General features: G+C 45.3%; 1 protein-coding gene across 1 annotated transcript; it reads right to left on the bottom strand.

Moving 5' to 3' along the window:
- Window positions 1-525: 525 nt before the first annotated feature.
- LOC139572652 (ice nucleation protein-like) lies at window positions 526-13,678 on the bottom strand. Its single transcript, XM_071395331.1, has 2 exons — window positions 13,583-13,678; window positions 526-4,515 (listed from the first exon to the last, which is right to left on the bottom strand). Exons 1-2 carry the CDS (start codon window positions 13,676-13,678, stop codon window positions 526-528), a joined length of 4,086 nt encoding a protein of 1,361 aa, XP_071251432.1.
- Between the last annotated feature and the right edge of the window lie 5,534 nt (window positions 13,679-19,212).

Raw genomic sequence — 19,212 nt, 5'->3', positions numbered from 1 at the left:
TCCTTGGAGGAGAAAAAGTACTAGGATATGAATGTTTATTTCTTACAGCATAAAACATCGGATGTGCACCAACTGTAGCTAGCAATTTCAATTTCAGCAATTTCATCAGAGTGAGGCTGATTGGGAAAACTAGGGGGAAATGAAAACTAGTTTTGGTAATTCAAGGTTCTTGCGAGGGTAATATTCAGAGAACATTCTAAGCTGTATCATAACCCTTTGGCTTAGGCCATGAAATCTTCTCGCCACACTTATGACATGGCATCTCTGTAACCACTGACATTGGAGGACACCTCAGTTGTTGTGAGAGTGAAACCGCTGACTAGGCTGTCACTCAAAGCCCTGTACAGGGTGTTTTGGATCTGGGCGCACGCCGCATTCCGTTTGCCACTGCCTCATATTACAGCCATGCTGTATACCATCCGCGCCAACAAACCACACACCGTCTCACCACCCCATAGGAAACACAGGGAAATGGGACGTGGCTGGTTCTAACGTGCATATCCACCCTGAAGACCTGATCTGATATCAAGGGATGTGCTGAGTGTGTAGGGTGTGGAGCGGCTCATTGGGAGTGGTTCCCTTGACCCCAGAACTCATACTGTACTCAGTGTCATTGGGAGCGGTTCCATTGACCCCAGGCCTCATACTGTACTCAGTGTCATTGGGAGCAGTTCCCTTGACCCCAGGCCTCATACTGTATTCAGTGTCATTGGGAGCAGTTCCCTTGACCCCAGGCCTCATACTGTACTCAGTGTCATTGGGAGCAGTTCCCTTGACCCCAAGGCTCATACTGTACTCAGTGTCATTGGGAGCAGTTCCCTTGACCCCAGGCCTCATACCGTACTCAGTGTTATTGGGAGTGGTTCCCTTGACCCCAGGCCTCATACTGTACTCAGTGTCATTGGGAGCAGTTCCCTTGACCCCAGGCCTCATACTGTACTCAGTGTCATTGGGAGCAGTTCCCTTGACCCCAGGCCTCATACTGTACTCAGTGTCATTGGGAGCGGTTCCCTTGACCCCAGGCCTCATACTGCACTCAGTGTCATTGGGAGCAGTTCCCTTGACCCCAGGGCTCATACTGTACTCAGTGTCATTGGGAGCAGTTCCCTTGACCCCAGGCCTCATACTGTATTCAGTGTCATTGGGAGCAGTTCCCTTGACCCCAGGCCTCATACTGTACTCAGTGTCATTGGGAGCAGTTCCCTTGACCCCAAGGCTCATACTGTACTCAGTGTCATTGGGAGCAGTTCCCTTGACCCCAGGCCTCATACCGTACTCAGTGTCATTGGGAGTGGTTCTCTTGACCCCAGGCCTCATACTGTATTCAGTGTCATTGGGAGCGGTTCCCTTGACCCCAGGCCTCATACTACACTCAGTGTCATTGGGAGCAGTTCCCTTGACCCCAAGGCTCATATTGTACTCAGTGTCATTGGGAGCAGTTCCCTTGACCCCAAGGCTCATACTGTACTCAGTGTCATTGGGAGCAGTTCCCTTGACCCCAGGCCTCATACTGTATTCAGTGTCATTGGGAGCAGTTCCCTTGACCCCAGGCCTCATACTGTACTCAGTGTCATTGGGAGCAGTTCCCTTGACCCCAAGGCTCATACTGTACTCAGTGTCATTGGGAGCAGTTCCCTTGACCCCAGGCCTCATACCGTACTCAGTGTCATTGGGAGTGGTTCCCTTGACCCCAGGCCTCATACTGTATTCAGTGTCATTGGGAGCGGTTCCCTTGACCCCAGGCCTCATACTGTACTCAGTGTCATTGGGAGCAGTTCCCTTGACCCCAAGGCTCATACTGTACTCAGTGTCATTGGGAGCGGTTCCCTTGACCCCAGGCCTCATACCGTACTCAGTGTCATTGGGAGTGGTTCCCTTGACCCCAGGCCTCATACTGTACTCAGTGTCATTGGGAGCGGTTCCATTGACCCCAGGCCTCATACTGTACTCAGTGTCATTGGGAGCAGTTCCCTTGACCCCAGGCCTCATACTGTACTCAGTGTCATTGGGAGCAGTTCCCTTGACCCCAGGCCTCATACTGTACTCAGTGTCATTGGGAGCGGTTCCCTTGACCCCAGGCCTCATACTGCACTCAGTGTCATTGGGAGCAGTTCCCTTGACCCCAGGGCTCATACTGTACTCAGTGTCATTGGGAGCAGTTCCCTTGACCCCAGGCCTCATACTGTATTCAGTGTCATTGGGAGCAGTTCCCTTGACCCCAGGCCTCATACTGTACTCAGTGTCATTGGGAGCAGTTCCCTTGACCCCAAGGCTCATACTGTACTCAGTGTCATTGGGAGCAGTTCCCTTGACCCCAGGCCTCATACCGTACTCAGTGTCATTGGGAGTGGTTCCCTTGACCCCAGGCCTCATACTGTATTCAGTGTCATTGGGAGCGGTTCCCTTGACCCCAGGCCTCATACTACACTCAGTGTCATTGGGAGCAGTTCCCTTGACCCCAAGGCTCATATTGTACTCAGTGTCATTGGGAGCAGTTCCCTTGACCCCAAGGCTCATACTGTATTCAGTGTCATTGGGAGCAGTTCCCTTGACCCCAGGCCTCATACTGTACTCAGTGTCATTGGGAGCAGTTCCCTTGACCCCATGGCTCATACTGTACTCAGTGTCATTGGGAGCAGTTCCCTTGACCCCAGGCCTCATACCGTACTCAGTGTCATTGGGAGTGGTTCCCTTGACCCCAGGCCTCATACTGTATTCAGTGTCATTGGGAGCGGTTCCCTTGACCCCAGGCCTCATACTGTACTCAGTGTCATTGGGAGCAGTTCCCTTGACCCCAAGGCTCATACTGTACTCAGTGTCATTGGGAGCAGTTCCCTTGACCCCAGGCCTCATACCGTACTCAGTGTCATTGGGAGCAGTTCCCTTGACCCCAAGGCTCATATTGTACTCAGTGTCATTGGGAGCAGTTCCCTTGACCCCAAGGCTCATACTGTACTCAGTGTCATTGGGAGCGGTTCCCTTTATCCCAGGCCTCATACTGTATTCCGTTTCATTGGGAGTGGTTCCCTTGACCCCAGGCCTCATACTGTATTCAGTGTCATTGGGAGCGGTTCCCTTGACCCCAGGCCTCATACTGCACTCAGTGTCATTGGGACCAGTTCCCTTGACCCCAAGGCTCATACTGTACTCAGTGTCATTGGGAGCAGTTCCCTTGACCCCAAGGCTCATACTGTACTCAGTGTTATTGGGAGCGGTTCCCTTTATCCCAGGCCTCATACTGTATTCAGTTTCATTGGGAGCAGTTGCATTGACCCCAGGCCTCATACTGTATTCAGTTTCATTGGGAGCAGTTCCATTGACCCCAGGCCTCATACTGTACTCAGTGTCATTGGGAGCGGTTCCCTTTATCCCAGGCCTCATACTGTATTCAGTTTCATTGGGAGCAGTTCCATTGACCCCAGGCCTCATACTGCACTCAGTGTCATTGGGAGCAGTTCCCTTGACCCCAAGGCTCATACTGTATTCAGTGTCATTGGGAGCAGTTCCCTTGACCCCAGGCCTCATACTGTACTCAGTGTCATTGGGAGCAGTTCCCTTGACCCCATGGCTCATACTGTACTCAGTGTCATTGGGAGCAGTTCCCTTGACCCCAGGCCTCATACCGTACTCAGTGTCATTGGGAGTGGTTCCCTTGACCCCAGGCCTCATACTGTATTCAGTGTCATTGGGAGCGGTTCCCTTGACCCCAGGCCTCATACTGTACTCAGTGTCATTGGGAGCAGTTCCCTTGACCCCAAGGCTCATACTGTACTCAGTGTCATTGGGAGCAGTTCCCTTGACCCCAGGCCTCATACCGTACTCAGTGTCATTGGGAGCAGTTCCCTTGACCCCAAGGCTCATATTGTACTCAGTGTCATTGGGAGCAGTTCCCTTGACCCCAAGGCTCATACTGTACTCAGTGTCATTGGGAGCGGTTCCCTTTATCCCAGGCCTCATACTGTATTCCGTTTCATTGGGAGTGGTTCCCTTGACCCCAGGCCTCATACTGTATTCAGTGTCATTGGGAGCGGTTCCCTTGACCCCAGGCCTCATACTGCACTCAGTGTCATTGGGACCAGTTCCCTTGACCCCAAGGCTCATACTGTACTCAGTGTCATTGGGAGCAGTTCCCTTGACCCCAAGGCTCATACTGTACTCAGTGTTATTGGGAGCGGTTCCCTTTATCCCAGGCCTCATACTGTATTCAGTTTCATTGGGAGCAGTTGCATTGACCCCAGGCCTCATACTGTATTCAGTTTCATTGGGAGCAGTTCCATTGACCCCAGGCCTCATACTGTACTCAGTGTCATTGGGAGCGGTTCCCTTTATCCCAGGCCTCATACTGTATTCAGTTTCATTGGGAGCAGTTCCATTGACCCCAGGCCTCATACTGCACTCAGTGTCATTGGGAGCAGTTCCCTTGACCCCAGGCCTCATACTGTACTCAGTGCCATTGGGAGCGTTTCCCTTGACCCCAGGCCCCTCTGACAGCCCCAGCCTTCTGTCAGCCCCAGCCTGATCCAGAAGGGACTCAAAGAGGGTGGGAGGATGACGTTATCCCCCGGGCTGTGAACCCTGGTGCCATCGATCTGAGGAAACAGCTGTAGGTGCTGGGAAAGCACCCATGTGTGCCTGGCAAGGGCTCCAACATGGTAGCACATTCTCTTCCCTGTGTCATCACTCTGTCTACTGCCAACCTAGTTGAGTGAGCAAGCATACAGTAGCTAGTGAAGTATCTGGCCCTACGAGGCTGGATGTGTCTGTGATCAAATGATCAGGCCCCTTAGTGTTCACTATCAGGACTCTACTTCATACTGTAGGATAAGCCTGGAATGCTTTCTATAAGTGTTTTTTTTTTATTATGTTGTGTGTGGATAGGGGAATGTAGCTACGTTTACTTGTTTTCTAAGTTAGATTTTGTTAGTATTGAGAAGTACCCTTACCCATCAAAAGGGAGGCTCTTTTTTGCTAGCATCATTTGACAGTTTTCTCAAATGCTCCCTTCAGAATGTCTTTCCTGGAGTGTATATGACAACTCGGTAGTTGGCTGGAATGTTTTGTTTGTTGTCCATGAAGTAAATGGGCCTGAGTGCTCCTCAACAGATGTAGATTCACCATGGAACAGGGTATGACATCTCCAAGAGAAATTTCCCCCTGTGGTTCGCAGTTGGATGAATTAATTGATTTATTTGGCTGAGGAAGATTTTACACAACATTACATACTTGAAAAAATCATATCTGCAATTATGTGGGTTAAAATTTCACGTTTATACCCAGTTATGACAGGCTTAACTGTCTTCAGGATAAGTTTGGCTGGTTGCACCACAGTAGAAAATAGCTGTATGTCTGACAACTTGAAAACAGGCAGGACAATACAATATATTTACACTGTAAAGAAAATGCTCTGCTATGGATCTTCTTCATATGCGTTTTGGTGATGCTTTTGGGTTGATATTTGTCTCTGAGGTTGTTCATTTGTTGGTTTGCTATTCTCATCAGAATCTGACATCTTTGACAATTTGAGAAGAAAATATGTTTTACTACCTTTTCTGGAGGCCTCTAACTAGAGGAAATAATGTGTACACATGGGAAGAACATGAAGGTGTCAATGTAGAATATGTCAACAACACTGCAGGAGATTTGTTATGTATTGAATTACAGACATGTATGTAATTGTTTATATTACAACATGTTCAATCTCTTCACATGTCTCCTTTGGCATATATCCTTACAATTTGAGAATTGAAGAGTCAACATATATTTATTACCCTGGTGACTAACACAGCAGATAGGGTATATCAGACACCCTAACCACTAACACAGTAGAGAGGGAACATCAGACATCCTAACCATTAACACAGTAGAGATGGACTATCAGACATCCTAACCATTAATAACACAGTAGAGAGGGACTATCAGACATCCTAACCATTAACACAGTAGAGAGGGTCTATCAGACATCCTTACCGTCAGGTGTGCATGTAAAAATCTGCAGGTAATCCGAACAATCCCAGTTCATCCTCATTAGCTCTCTGAAGCCTGGGAATTTGTAGCTACATGACAAATTAGCAATGCTACATTTGCCACTGTTAATGCTGACCTCAGACAACCCGAACTGACAGAAAATGTCTTTCTTGTTCGTGACTCACACGAAAGAGGATCTCTGTAAAATGTGCCTGTCACGTTCCTGACCTGTTTTCTGTTGTTTTGTATGTGTGTGATGGTCAGGGCGTGAGTTTTGGGTGGGCAGTCTATGTTTTCCGTTTCTATGTTGGTTTTGGGTTGCCTGGTATGGCTCTTAATTAGAGGCAGGTGTTTTGCGTTTTCCTCTAATTGAGAGTCATATTAAGGTAGGTTGTTCTCACTGTTTGTTTGTGGGTGATTGTCGCTGTGTCTGTGTATTTTGCACCACACGGTACTGTCTCGTCTCGTTCGTTCGGTCGTTCCTGTTTATGTGTTCCTCGTTTCATGTATGTTCATAGTTTAGGTCTGTCTAGTTCGTTTTGTTATTTTGTTAATCATTCAAGTGTATTTCGTTTCGTGTTTTTCCGTCTTGTCAAATAAACATTATGTATTCATCACCCGCTGCGCCTTGGTCTACTCACTCACCGAGGGACGGCCGTTACAGTGCCTATACTTAGGGATTACATGAGTCAAACTGAACAAATGTAATTCAGCGTTATTTTCACTGAGCACATGCCCAGAGTATAGAGTTAGCCATTGTGTTGTATGGCTAATCTTTTTAACTCCTTTAGAAGCTGAACTGTGTATTCTGTGGCCCTGTGACTGTATTCATTGGGGCCAATACATACCGTAGTACAGTAATGCAAGATACAGGTATAGGACTATAGATTTATACATGCATATCAAATGGAGGCTTAGCATTGTCTCAAATCAAAATGCGGTAGAATTATTTCAATAATTTTTTGGTCTGAAAATAGGATTAATCTCAGCAATGAATGTAGAAATTGTGAATATTACATCCTAATGTATCTTGTGGACACTGCCACTGGGTAAGCTAAATATTGATTGTAAATATTGTTCTTCAAATCCTGAACAAAGATTGCTCCCCTGCAAAAAGGACTGTTCCTTCCATTGTTCATTGCCGATGGTTCCTTATAAAGTTATATGACGTCTAAAACATCTTGATTTTCCTCCTGGTAGCCTAGCGGTTAAGAGCATTGGGCCAATAATCGAAAGGTCGCTGGTTCAAATCCCAGAAACGGCAAGATGTAAAAATCTGCAGTTCTGCCCTTGAGCAAGGCAGTTAACCCCCAACAACAACTGCTCCCTGGGCGCAGATAGCGTGGACGTCAATTAAGGCAGCCCCCCGCACCTCTCTGATTCAGAGGGGTTGGGTTAAATGCAGAAGACACATTTCAGTTGAATGCATTCAGTTATGCAACTGCCTAGGTATCCCCTTTCCAAAGTGATATTTATGTTTGTTTAGAATTGTATATGTTATATATACATTTTTAAACTAGGGAGTAAATTGTACCCTTTTAGTGTTATCTGTTAAGTGAAATGGAAGTTGGGACCAGATAAGAAAATAACACCATGTACAAGTGATTAAATGTACGTTTTGCACATTCAGAACCAGTCAAAAGTTTGAACACACCTACCCATTCCAGGGTTTTTCTTAATGTTTTACAATTTTCTACATTGTAGAATAATAGTGGACATTAAAACTATGAAATTACACATATGGAATCATGTAGTAACTAAAAAAGTGTTAAGAAAATCATTAATATATTTTATATTTGAGATTCTTTAAAGTAGCCACCCTTTGCCTTGATGACATCTTTGCACACTATTGGCATTCTCTCAACCAGCTTCATGAGGTAGTCACGTGGAATGCATTTCAATTAACAGGTGTGCCTTGTTAAAAGTTAATTCGTGGAATTTCTTTCCTTCTTAATGCGTTTGAGCCAATCAGTCGTGTTGTGACAAGGTACGGTTGGTATACAGAAGATAGCCCTATTTGGCAAAAGACCAAGTCCATATTATGGCAAGAACAGCTCAAATAAGCAAAGAGAAACGACAATTCATCATTACTTTAAGATATGAAGGTCAGTCAATGCTGAAGATTTCAATAACTTTTAAAGGGCAGTCGCAAAAACCATCAAGCGCTATGATGAAACTGGCTCTTGTGAGGACCGCCACAGGAAAGGAAGACCCAGAGTTACCTCTGCTGCAGAGGATAAGTTAATTACTAGTTACCCGCCTCAGAAATCGTCAATTAACTGCACCTCAGATTGCAGCCCAAAGAAATGCTTCACAGAGTTCAAGTAACAGACACATCTCAACATCAACTGTTCAGAGGAGACTGCGTGAATCAGGCCTTCATGGTTGAATTGCTGCAAAGAAACCACTACTAAAGGACACCAGTAAAAGAAGAGACTTTCTTGGGCCAAGAAACATGAGCAATGGACATTAGATCGGTGGGAATCTGTTCTTTGGTCTGATGAGTCCGAATTGAGAGTTTTGGTTCCAACTGCTGTGTCTTTGTGAGACGCAGATTAGGTGAACGGATGATCTCCGCATGTGTGGTTCCCACCGTGAAGCTTGGAGGAGGAGGTGGGATGGTGTGGGGGTGCTTTGCTGGTGACACTGTCAGTGATTCAAGGCACACTTAACTAGCACGGCTACCACAGCATTCTGCAGCGATATGCCATGTGATCTTTGTTTTTCAACAGGACAATGACCCAAAACACACCTCCAAGCTGTGTAAGGGCTATTTGACCAAGAAGGAGAGTAATGGAGTGCTGCATCAGATCAATCAATCAAATGTATTTATATAGCCCTTTTTACATCAGCCGATGTCACAAAGTGCTGTGCAGAAACCCAGTCTAAAACCCCAAACAGCAAGCAATGCAGATGTAGAAGAACAGTGGCTAGGAAAAACTCCCTAGAAAAGCAGGAACCTAGGAATGAACCTAGAGTAGAATCAGGCTCTGAGGGGTGGCCAGTCCTCTTCTTGCTGTGCCCGTTGGAGATTATAACACTACATGGCCAAGATGTTCAAACATTCATAGATGACCAGCATGGTCAAATAATAATAATCACAGTGGTTGTAGAGGGTACAACAGGTCAGCGCCTCAGGAGTAAATGTCAGTTGTCTTTTCATAGCTGATCATTCAGAGTTAGAGACAGCAGGTGCGGTAGAGAGAGAGAATCGAAAACAGCAGGTCCGGGACAAGGTACAGTTGCACGTCCGGTGAACAGGTCAGGGTTCCATAGCCGCAGGCAGAACAGTTGAAACTGGAGCAGCAGCACGACCAGGTGGACTGGGGACAGCAAGGAGTCATCAGGCCCGGTAGTCCTGCGGCATGGTCCTAGGGCTCAGGTCCTCCGAGAGAAGAGAAAGAGAAAGAGAAAGAGAAAGAGAAAGAGAAAGAGAAAGAGAAAGAGAGAGAATTAGAGGGAGCATACTTAAATTCACACAGGACACCGGATAAGACAGGAGAAATATTCCAGATATAACAGACTGACCCTAGCCGATCATTCGACACATAAACTATTGCAGCATAATTACTGGAGGCTCCAGTGCCTTTCCATTCACCTTCACACCCCTGGGCCAGACTACACTCAATCATAGGACCTACTGAAGAGATGAGTTTTCAATAAAGCCTTAAAGGTCGAGACCGAGTCTACGTCTCTCACATGGATAGGCAGACCATTCCATAAAAATGGAACTATAGGAGAAAGCCCTGCCTCCAGCTGTTTGCTTAGAAATTCTAGGGACAATAAGGAGGCCTGCGTCTTGTGACGGTAGCATACGTCTAGGTATGTATGCAGGACCAAATCGGAAAGATAGATAGGAGCAAGCCCATGTAATGCTTTGCAGGTTAGCAGTAAAATCTTGAAATCATCCCTAGCCTTAACAGGAGGCCAGCGTAGAGAGGCTTGCACTGGAGTAATATGATCACATTTGGAATGTTACGTAGATTAAAAAAAGATGTCCTTGAAACAGTCTTGATAAGTTCATCAAAAGAGAGATCAGGGTCCAGAGTAACGCCGAGGTCCTTTACAGTTTTATTTGAGACAACTGTACAACCGTCAAGATTAATTCTCAGATCCAACAGAAGATCTCATAATTTCTTGGGATCTAGAACTAGCATGTTTTGTTCGAGTTTAAAAGTAAAGTATTTGCCGCCATCAACTTCCATATGTCCGAAACACAGGCTTCCAGGGAGGGCAATTTTGGTGCTTCACCATGTTTCATCGAAATGTACAGCTGTGTATCGTCCGCATAGCAGTGAAAGTTACCATTATGTTTCCGAATGACATCACCAAGAGGTAAAATATATAGTGAAAACAGTAGAGGTCCTAAAACGGAACCTTGAGGAACACTGAAATGTACCGTTGATTTGTCAGAGGACAAACCATCCATAGAGACAAACTGATATCTTTCTGACAGATAAGATCTAAACCAGGTCAGAACTTGTCCGTGTAGACCAATTTGGGTTTCCAATCTCTCAAAAAAGATTGATGGTATCAAAAGCAGCACTAAGGTCTAGGAGCATGAGGACAGATGCAGAGCCTCGGGTTTGACGCAGTTAAAAGGTAATTTGACACCTTCACGAGTGCAGTCTCAGTGCTATGATGGGGTCTAAAACCGTTTCGTATACATTGTTAGTCTTCAGGAAGGCAGTGAGTTTAATTTTTGTACATTTTAAAATTTATATTTTAATTTTACCCCCCCCCAACAACAAAAAAATTGTTGGGAGGAATGGGAGATTTGATATTGGCCGATAGTTTTTTATATTTTCTGGGTCAAGGTTTGGCTTTTTCAAGAGAGGCTTTATTACTGCCCCTTTTAGTGAGTTGGTACACATCCAGTGGATAGGGAGCCGTTTATTATGTTCAACATAGGAGGGCCAAGCACAGGAAGCAGCTCTTTCAGATGACCTGGCCTCCGACCTGAACCCAATTTAGATGGTTTGGGATGAGTTGGACCACAGAGTGAAGGAAAAGCAGCCAACAAGTGCTCAGCATATGTGGGAACTTCAAGACTATTGGAAAAGCATTCCAGGTGACTACCTCATGAAGTTGGTCGAGAGAATGCCAAGAGTGTGCAAAGCTGTCATCAAGGCAAAGGGTCGCTACTTTGAAGAATCTAAAATATAACATCTATTTTGATGTTTAATACTTTTTTGGTTACTACATGATTCCATATGTGTTATTTCATAGTTTTGATGTCTTCACTATTATTCTACAATGTAGAAAATAGTACTGGTACTGTAAATAACTGTATTCCATAGCTTTCCCATATTCTCTAGGACAGATGTTGGACCTTCATTTGACCTATGTTAACACAGCAAAATAATCCTGCGGAAACAGGATTTGAAAGTTTAATCCACAATGTTGCTTGATCAATGGTTAGGCTATTAGCTGGCCAAATGTACTGTATGTTACATGAAAAGTGTAATACTGTTAATATAACCTTGTGTTAGTGTGGGTCTTCAATGAATTTATGTAAATCACGACACTCATCTGCATTTCCTGTGGTGTAGGAAAATTCTCAGCAACAAGAGTGATCAAATGAAAATCCTACATCTGTACCTTCATCTACTTGTAGCCAAATTGCAAACAGGAAGTTTAACCCTGACCTCTGGGCAAATCATATGCAGCCAACCAGCATTTCAGGAAGTGGGGTAGCAGGTTATAGTTTCAGCAAAAGCCAGGCTAGTAGGAAATGTATTGGATGTCTTTGAAATGTCCAATTGGGTTTTAACCCCGAGATATTTATTTTTTCATTGGTAGAAATGGTTAATATCACACTAATGAATACATCCAGATATATCTGATTGGGATGACATAATTGAATGAAAATGTATATTGGGAGTAGGGAAATCAGTCATTTCCTTCCTATCATTGAAAATGTATAGAAATAATGTAGGTCGATGTGGTAATGGTGCATTGGTTGGCATCTGGCCATTTGAGCTGTTTTCATGTTAAATTAGGGGTATCTATAACATCAGTCAGTGACTAGAAGTATTCTTAAGTGTGTTTGTTTGACCAAATAGGTTGTACTTGTGGAAAAAAATGCTCTAGACCTCTACTGCCATTGACTATAGCAAGGTAAGATCCCTGCTGTCCTGTTTCAAAGCTTTTTGTTGCTCAAATAAACACAGCATGCAACCGCTCGAGGGCGAAAGCAGGTGGGAAAAAAAGCTAAACCTTGGTATGGGCCATCTGTGTGCTATTTAGCCTGCTCCCAATGGCCATGGCTGCTTAATTCAGAATCTGTCAGGGAGTGTCATTAGGCTTCAGATTTCAATAGCCACAGGAAGGGCCACATTACCCTCAGGATTAATGTCAGGTTTCGCGGTTCAGTGCTGCAGCAGTGGACTTGCATTCAAGTGAATCAACTGACCCTCTTGTTTAAATACGCACCGACTCATTAAAGATTATGTAGGCCAAGGGGAACCCTTAAATAGCCTGTGAATTATGGCCATTTGGGCTCTTAAGGCACGTTCCCCAACGCACGTAAAAAATCCTCCTGTCAGTGTCACCCACTCCCTCAGCCTGCTTCGAGTCAGTTCTTAATTGAAGACACTAAATCTACGACAAAGTGGAGTTTTGTGGTCCAGCCCCTATGCTTGTGCCCACTACAATTACTTTGTTTTAAACATTGCATCATGGTTGTTTCATAACAAGCTGTAATCCACAGTGGTTCCTATGGGGTGGGGTCATTTATTGTGTTGTGTGACGCCATGTATCTGCAGCCTGCTCTTGTCATGAAGCCTGCTGCCCTGGCTCTGCTATCTTAGAGGAAGACGTAGATAGCTGAGTCACCAAGGAGCGGCGAGGCCTTGAGAGCGATAACTCACCAAGGATGAGCCGAGTCATCACTCTTCCTGTTTTAATTAGGAAGCACTGGCCTTTTCGACAGACCAATCATGTCATCAGCTTCCTTCCCCGTAATGGTTACAGACAAGGAACTTCAATAGTTCATTGCCACTTGGGCCACACTGGGAGCTAATGCCTTGAATTCTGGGAGTAGTAGTAGAGTTTCTGTTTGGCTTGCTGACGAGATACATAGTCAGGTTCCATTGATAAAGAGAGGAAAGCTGTTCACAGCGGCCAACTAAAGGAGGCCTCAATGAACCAGCAACATCTAACTCTCCCATTTTGCATCATGATATTTACATATTTCCATGGCCATAGGTTCTGAGCGTAATACACCCAGCCTATGTGTTCCATCACCCACTCATTCATCACTGTATCACCGTGTACTTGCCCGTCAGGCTCCCAGCATGCATTTCCAGGTGTGAGAGGGGGCCAGTATTTTTGGCTCCCTATCAGGAAATTATTCCAACTGGCTCTGATCCACTATAGCAGTGTGGGTCTGGATATCATAATGTATACGCTCTCGGCTCCAGAAGCTTCAGGACAGAATTTATACTTACACTCTAGACAGACGGAACTGCACTGCTGGTTTTCACTTTCCTAGTCGACGCAGTGCATTAAACTTTCCAGAGTTTGGGACAAATCTCAAGAGGCAGAACAATATGCTGTATACGTTTGAAAAGCTGTTTGAGGGAAATTCGTTTTGAGCTTTTCTTCCCCACGATACCTTGTGGACCGCTGGCCTCTTTGTTAGCCGAAGGGGTGAGACCTTGGTGGAGAAGCAGGGGCACTTGCTATACTGCTGAGTTGCAGAGAATTCCATTTTTCAATTAACACTTTTTTCGTGCTCTCACTCTGGTGCCCAGTAGGCTCTCAAGTAAGCACATAATCCCCAAAGGGGAAGAAGTGTCACGTTTAATACCCTTTATAACTCAAGAGCAGCTCAGTCTATATCTCATCACAGCAGAGGATGTCAGACATGTTGATGGCTCCAAATTGGACTTTGGCCACATTCCGGACTTAATTAAGTTGGTGTCAGCCGGCAACTTGACTGACTGACTTAGTTCATCCTCACCCGGATACAATTTGTCTATAGAGAGTAGCCCATTCTCAGTTTTTCTTCTCATGTCGTGGAGAAACTTGGAAAAAACATCAGAAATATAACATGCTAAGGACACTCATCTCATTATTTCTCTATTCCTGGGAGAGCAGAGGTGTATTTCAGGGCCTATTTCAGGCAGCTGTCACACGTGTTGTTCTGTGCACTGTAGTGGAACAAGCCTGATGATGACCATCCTTATTGACTTTTGCCTCGGAAGCCTCCCCCGTGCATTGCTGCAAGCTAGCTGTGCTGTAGGCAGCAGAGGCACTGCAGAGACTTACTGACAAGTCTCAGTTGAATGATTTCTAACTGTGACCAGGATAAAAGAGGATAGAGGCAAGACTGAGGGAGGAAAATCTTTTCAAAGACAGAGAACCGAAAGTTTGGTTACAGCGCTAAGCACAGCAAACCAAAGACCAACCTCAAGGCGAATTTAACAAGTGAAACGCGTTTGGCAGAAGCTAGAAGGGAGGCACTCCTTTGTTGGCGGGAGTTGGAACGGAGCCAACAGCCTGCTCCGTAGGATTCTGTTAGATAATCCACTGAGTGGCTGATTTATGGCTGGTATTAAAGTGTTCAGTAAACTTCCTGAACAGAATCTGTTCCTACAACCAAACCAAAGAGAGGAGGGCTAAAAGAACAACAACTGACAAGAATGGATCGTCATTGACTTTGTTGGATGGCACACACAAGTGAACATTAAGTACCATGTTCAGTAGCAAACACACCTGTGAGACTCCATCAACGACCTGCAGCTCTGGTATAATGGCAGCAGGTCACTCAAGTTCTGACGCAACACATTAATACACATTGCGTGTAGCAGCATGCATGATGTAGTGTTGAGCCAATTGAGAACGCTAGTTAAGATGAGGAGTTCCTCCTTCTAAATATTCCACACGGCTGTTTAGACACGGGGGAAGAAGTGAGGCATTACACTACATTCGTGACGATGAAAAATTGGTATTAATGATTCTAACCCCTGTAAACCAAACCAATTATCTCACATTTCATGGGTCAAAGAGCAACTGTGTTTTGTTAGTAGACCAGAGAGGGCGGCGGTCATATTTTTGTGTCATCCAGCGTTTTCAAAGAGTCCCAGGCACTTTTAACCTGTAAGTTATTTCCAGTTCCCCCGCTGTTTTGACTTGATATCGTGTTTCCCGAAGACAAGGAGGATGTTCTCTGGAGGATGAGGGATAGTGGAAGTGCCACATTTGACATTGAGGCAAGATTACAGTGTTCTTCCTGAAGCAGGCGGGGAGCAGGAAGGCAGCATGAGAGGGTGGCGTGCGTGTGTGCACTCATACAGTACAAGGGTTTTAGAAGCATAAGGACAGCTGTTGGAGTCATCATCACAGGGTCCAAACTCCCTTGGGCTCCTCAGCATCTCTTGTAGAACCATAGGTCTACAGATGCACCGTAAAAATATGGAAAATCAAATGCTATTTAAAAAGCCATTTCATTAATTCAGTCACCCGTGTTGTTAGATAATGATTATGCCTCGCGATTGCGAAATTAAATAATTTCACCCCATCATCCTAATTAATGGTTTGATTATCACAAATGTGTTCAATATGCCATTAGTGGAAAGTTACAGATTTCTAATTTACATTCCACCTGAACTGCTCTTATTGCTGGTATTTACAACTAATTAGTTAAAGTAGAGCAATTAGGCTAATGCTAGCACCACTAAAAAACAGAGAGAGCTATTTGTGGTAAGCATGACATAGTTGCTCTTGTTGAGACTGGATTCTCGGTATAGCTTATCTTAGCTTGTTCCACTTCCGCACTTTGTACAATGAGGGAGCTGTAGTTTTTCCCACTCCCACATGATTCTGTGACATTTTGATGAATCTTTTGTAATCTTACTGTATTATGCTATGCTCTATTAAATAGGTTTTGACAGGTGTTTGGTTTGTCTACTGTGGAATGAAGTACATTAAATATAGTTAGGTCTACCTCTGGAAACCATAATAACCTGCATACCCATAAAGTTTCTATTCAGCCTTTATTGTTATGAGGAACTTGGGAATACACAATACCATACAGTATATCAGGGAATACAAATATAAAGATATCCAGTCTTTTTTTTCTGCTTATAAATTAAATTGTTTCTCACGTTATCCTACCTTGTTATCTTAAAAACATGTTTTTTTTTAAATTCCAGAACATCCCATGTACATCATGAAGACATAACCCACTGGGAATACACTGGTTGAATCAACGTTGTTTCCACACCGTTTCAAGGAAATTACGTTGAACCAATGTGGAATAGACTTTGAATTGACATCTGTGCCCAGTGGGAAGAGATTGATTTACACGGACACAGACTTGGCCATTCAGTGTGGTTGAACTGTTGAGACTACCACTCACTGACTCTGGTGGTGTCAGTAGTGAAAACATCCAGCGGGCACCTTATGCACGGCTGCCTCCGTCCCGCAACAACACCCCTCTGTCTCCATGGAGAGTGTGTGAATGTGCATGAGCACATGCGTGCGTAAGTGATTGACTGATTAGAAATGACACGTGACCCTGGAAATGGCCAGAGGATTAATGGCCTCCAATAGGGAAACTATTTGAGTAGAGGCTGAACAGAGGATAATGAGGTCTTCCACCGAGCCACAAAGCACCTATCCATCTGCACTTTCCATCCAGGCTGCCCCAGCTGCAGTCGGAGCCTCCAGATGTGAAGCTTCTCTGCCTGTGAAATAGGGGGGCCACCTGCCAGAACACTGGAGGCTGGTGGGGGGAGCTATAGGAGGACGGGCTCATTGTAATGGCTGGAATTTAATCAATGTAACAGAGTCAAATGTGGTTTCCATATGTTTGATGTGTTTGATACCGTTCCAATTAATCAATTTCAGCCATTGCAATGAGCCTGTCCTTCTATAGCTCCTCCCACCTGCTTCCTTTGTGCCAGAGAGCAGAGAAAGCCGCAGACCTGGGTCATGTTCATTAGGCATCAAACTAAAGAAAACGGTCTGAAACAAGGAGGGGCTACCTGTAACGGTTGTCGAAGTCGTTCTCCTCCTCAGACGAGGAGGAGCATGGATCGGACCAACACGCAGCGAGGTATGTAGACATAATGAATTTTAATTATAATAACGAATATGAAAAATACAAGACAAACTACAAAACAACAAACGACGTCAACAGACCTGAACATGCGAACTAACATAAACACGAAGAACGCACGAACAGCCTAAACAAAACGAAACAGTACCGTGTGGTGCACAAACACAGACACAGCAACAATCACCCACAAACAAACAGTGTGAACAGCCTACCTAAATATGGTTCTCAATCAGAGGAAACGTAAAACACCTGTCCCTGATTGAGAACCATATCAGGCTAGTTAACATGAACCCAACATAGAAACACATAACATAGAATGCCCACCCAACTCACGTCCTGACCCACTAAAACAAACAATTAACACAATAACTAGGGTCAGAACGTGACACTACCTAGACTTGTCCAGTAAGAAATGCTACATTTTGTGTTCTGTTGCGAAATGTTTTAAAACGTGTCCCCCCACTCTCAGGACCAGTGGAACTGGAGACAGCCCCCAAGGCCACCCCTGGTGGTGAGAGTGAGGTAGGGTTAGGGCTAGGGTTAGGGTCGGTGGGGCCGACACTTCAAATACAATCCAAATGGATGACGGACATGACACACCGCAGGGACCGCAGTCAGGGTCTGGGAGAGAAAATACAAGTGGAATGTGTAAGGTTTTCTGACGTTGAACAGAGTGCAATAGGAACCTGTATGGAAAGTGTCAAACACCCTCCAAATACTGAATCAGACCGATATGTACACTACCTGTCACGTGTGCTCCCTCTACGGCCTCTAGGTCACCAGGCTGCTCGTTATGGCGCACACCTGACACCGTTGTTACGCGCACCTGCGCATCATCAGACTCACCTGGACTCCATCACTTCCCTGATTACCTTCCCTATATATGTCACTCTCTTTGATTCCTTCCCCAGGTGTCATTGTTTCTGTTTCTTGTCTGTGTGCTGTTAGTGTTTCTTGTTTTGTATTATGTTCCGTTTATTTTATTAAAACACTCACTCCCTGAACTTGCTACCCGACACTCAGAGCAAATTGTTACAGAATGACGCCTCACCTAAGGGAAGCATCAGGGAGTGTTTTTTGTTGTTGTTTCGGTGGGAATGACTTTGCGTCCTGTAGTTGCTACAGGCTCACATGCCTCAGACAGATCGCCAGGTTCCCCTGCCTCCGCTGGATCGTCAGGCTCTCATGCCTCAGCTGGATCGCCAGGCTTCCCTGCTATAGCCGGCTCGTCGGGCTTTCATGCCTCAACCAGTCTGTCAGGTTCCCGAGCCCCAGCCGGTGACAGGTTCCCGCGCATCAGCAGTGGTGACTGGACTGCTCCTGATCCCCGGGATCGTCCCTTTGGTTGGCGTCCTAAGGCTGGAGCCGAACACGTCGGAGAGGGGTTATCGTCATGTATGCTCTCTCCGGCACTTGAGTTCGCCATGCTCTCGCATCTCAGCCGGACTGACAGATTTCTGCGCCTCAGCAGAGGTGACCGGTGCGCTCCTGATCCTCGGGATCGTCACTTTGATCTCGTCCTGCGGCTGGAGCCGCACGTCTGGGAGGGGGTACTGTCATGTGTGCTCCCTCTCCGGCCTCTAGGTCGCCAGGCTGCTCGTTATGGCGCACACCTGTCACCATCATTACACGTACCTGCGCAACATCAGACTCCATCACTTCCCTGATTACCTTCCCTATATATGTCACTCCTTTTGATTCCTTCCCCAGGCATCATTGTTTCTGTTTCTTGTCTGTGTGCTGTTAGTGTTTCTTGTTTTGTATTATGTTCCGTTTATTTTATTAAAACACTCACTCCCTGAACTTGCTTCCCGACTCTCAGCGCAAATCGTTACACTACCGTTCAAAAGTTTGGGGTCACTTTTTGTGCATTAAAATAACATCAAATTAATCAGAAATACAGTGTAGCCATTGTTAATGTTGTAAATGGCTATTGTAGGTGGAAACGGATGATTTACTGAATGGAAAATCTACACAGGTGTACAGAGGCCCATTATCAGCAACCATCACTAATGTGTTCCAATGGCACGTTGTGTTAGCTAATCTAAGTTTATAATTTTAAAAGGCTAATTGATCATTAGAAAACCCTTTTGCAATTATGTTAGCACAGCTGGAAACTGTTGTCCTGATTAAAGAAACAATAAAACTGGCCTTCTTTAGACTAGTTGAGTATCTGGAGC

This window comes from Salvelinus alpinus, chromosome 4 (assembly GCF_045679555.1).
Source record: "Salvelinus alpinus chromosome 4, SLU_Salpinus.1, whole genome shotgun sequence".
NCBI classification, from domain to species: domain Eukaryota; kingdom Metazoa; phylum Chordata; class Actinopteri; order Salmoniformes; family Salmonidae; genus Salvelinus; species Salvelinus alpinus.
Note: the sequence above shows the minus strand (reverse complement) of the source record. Positions and strands in the feature narration are given on the sequence as shown.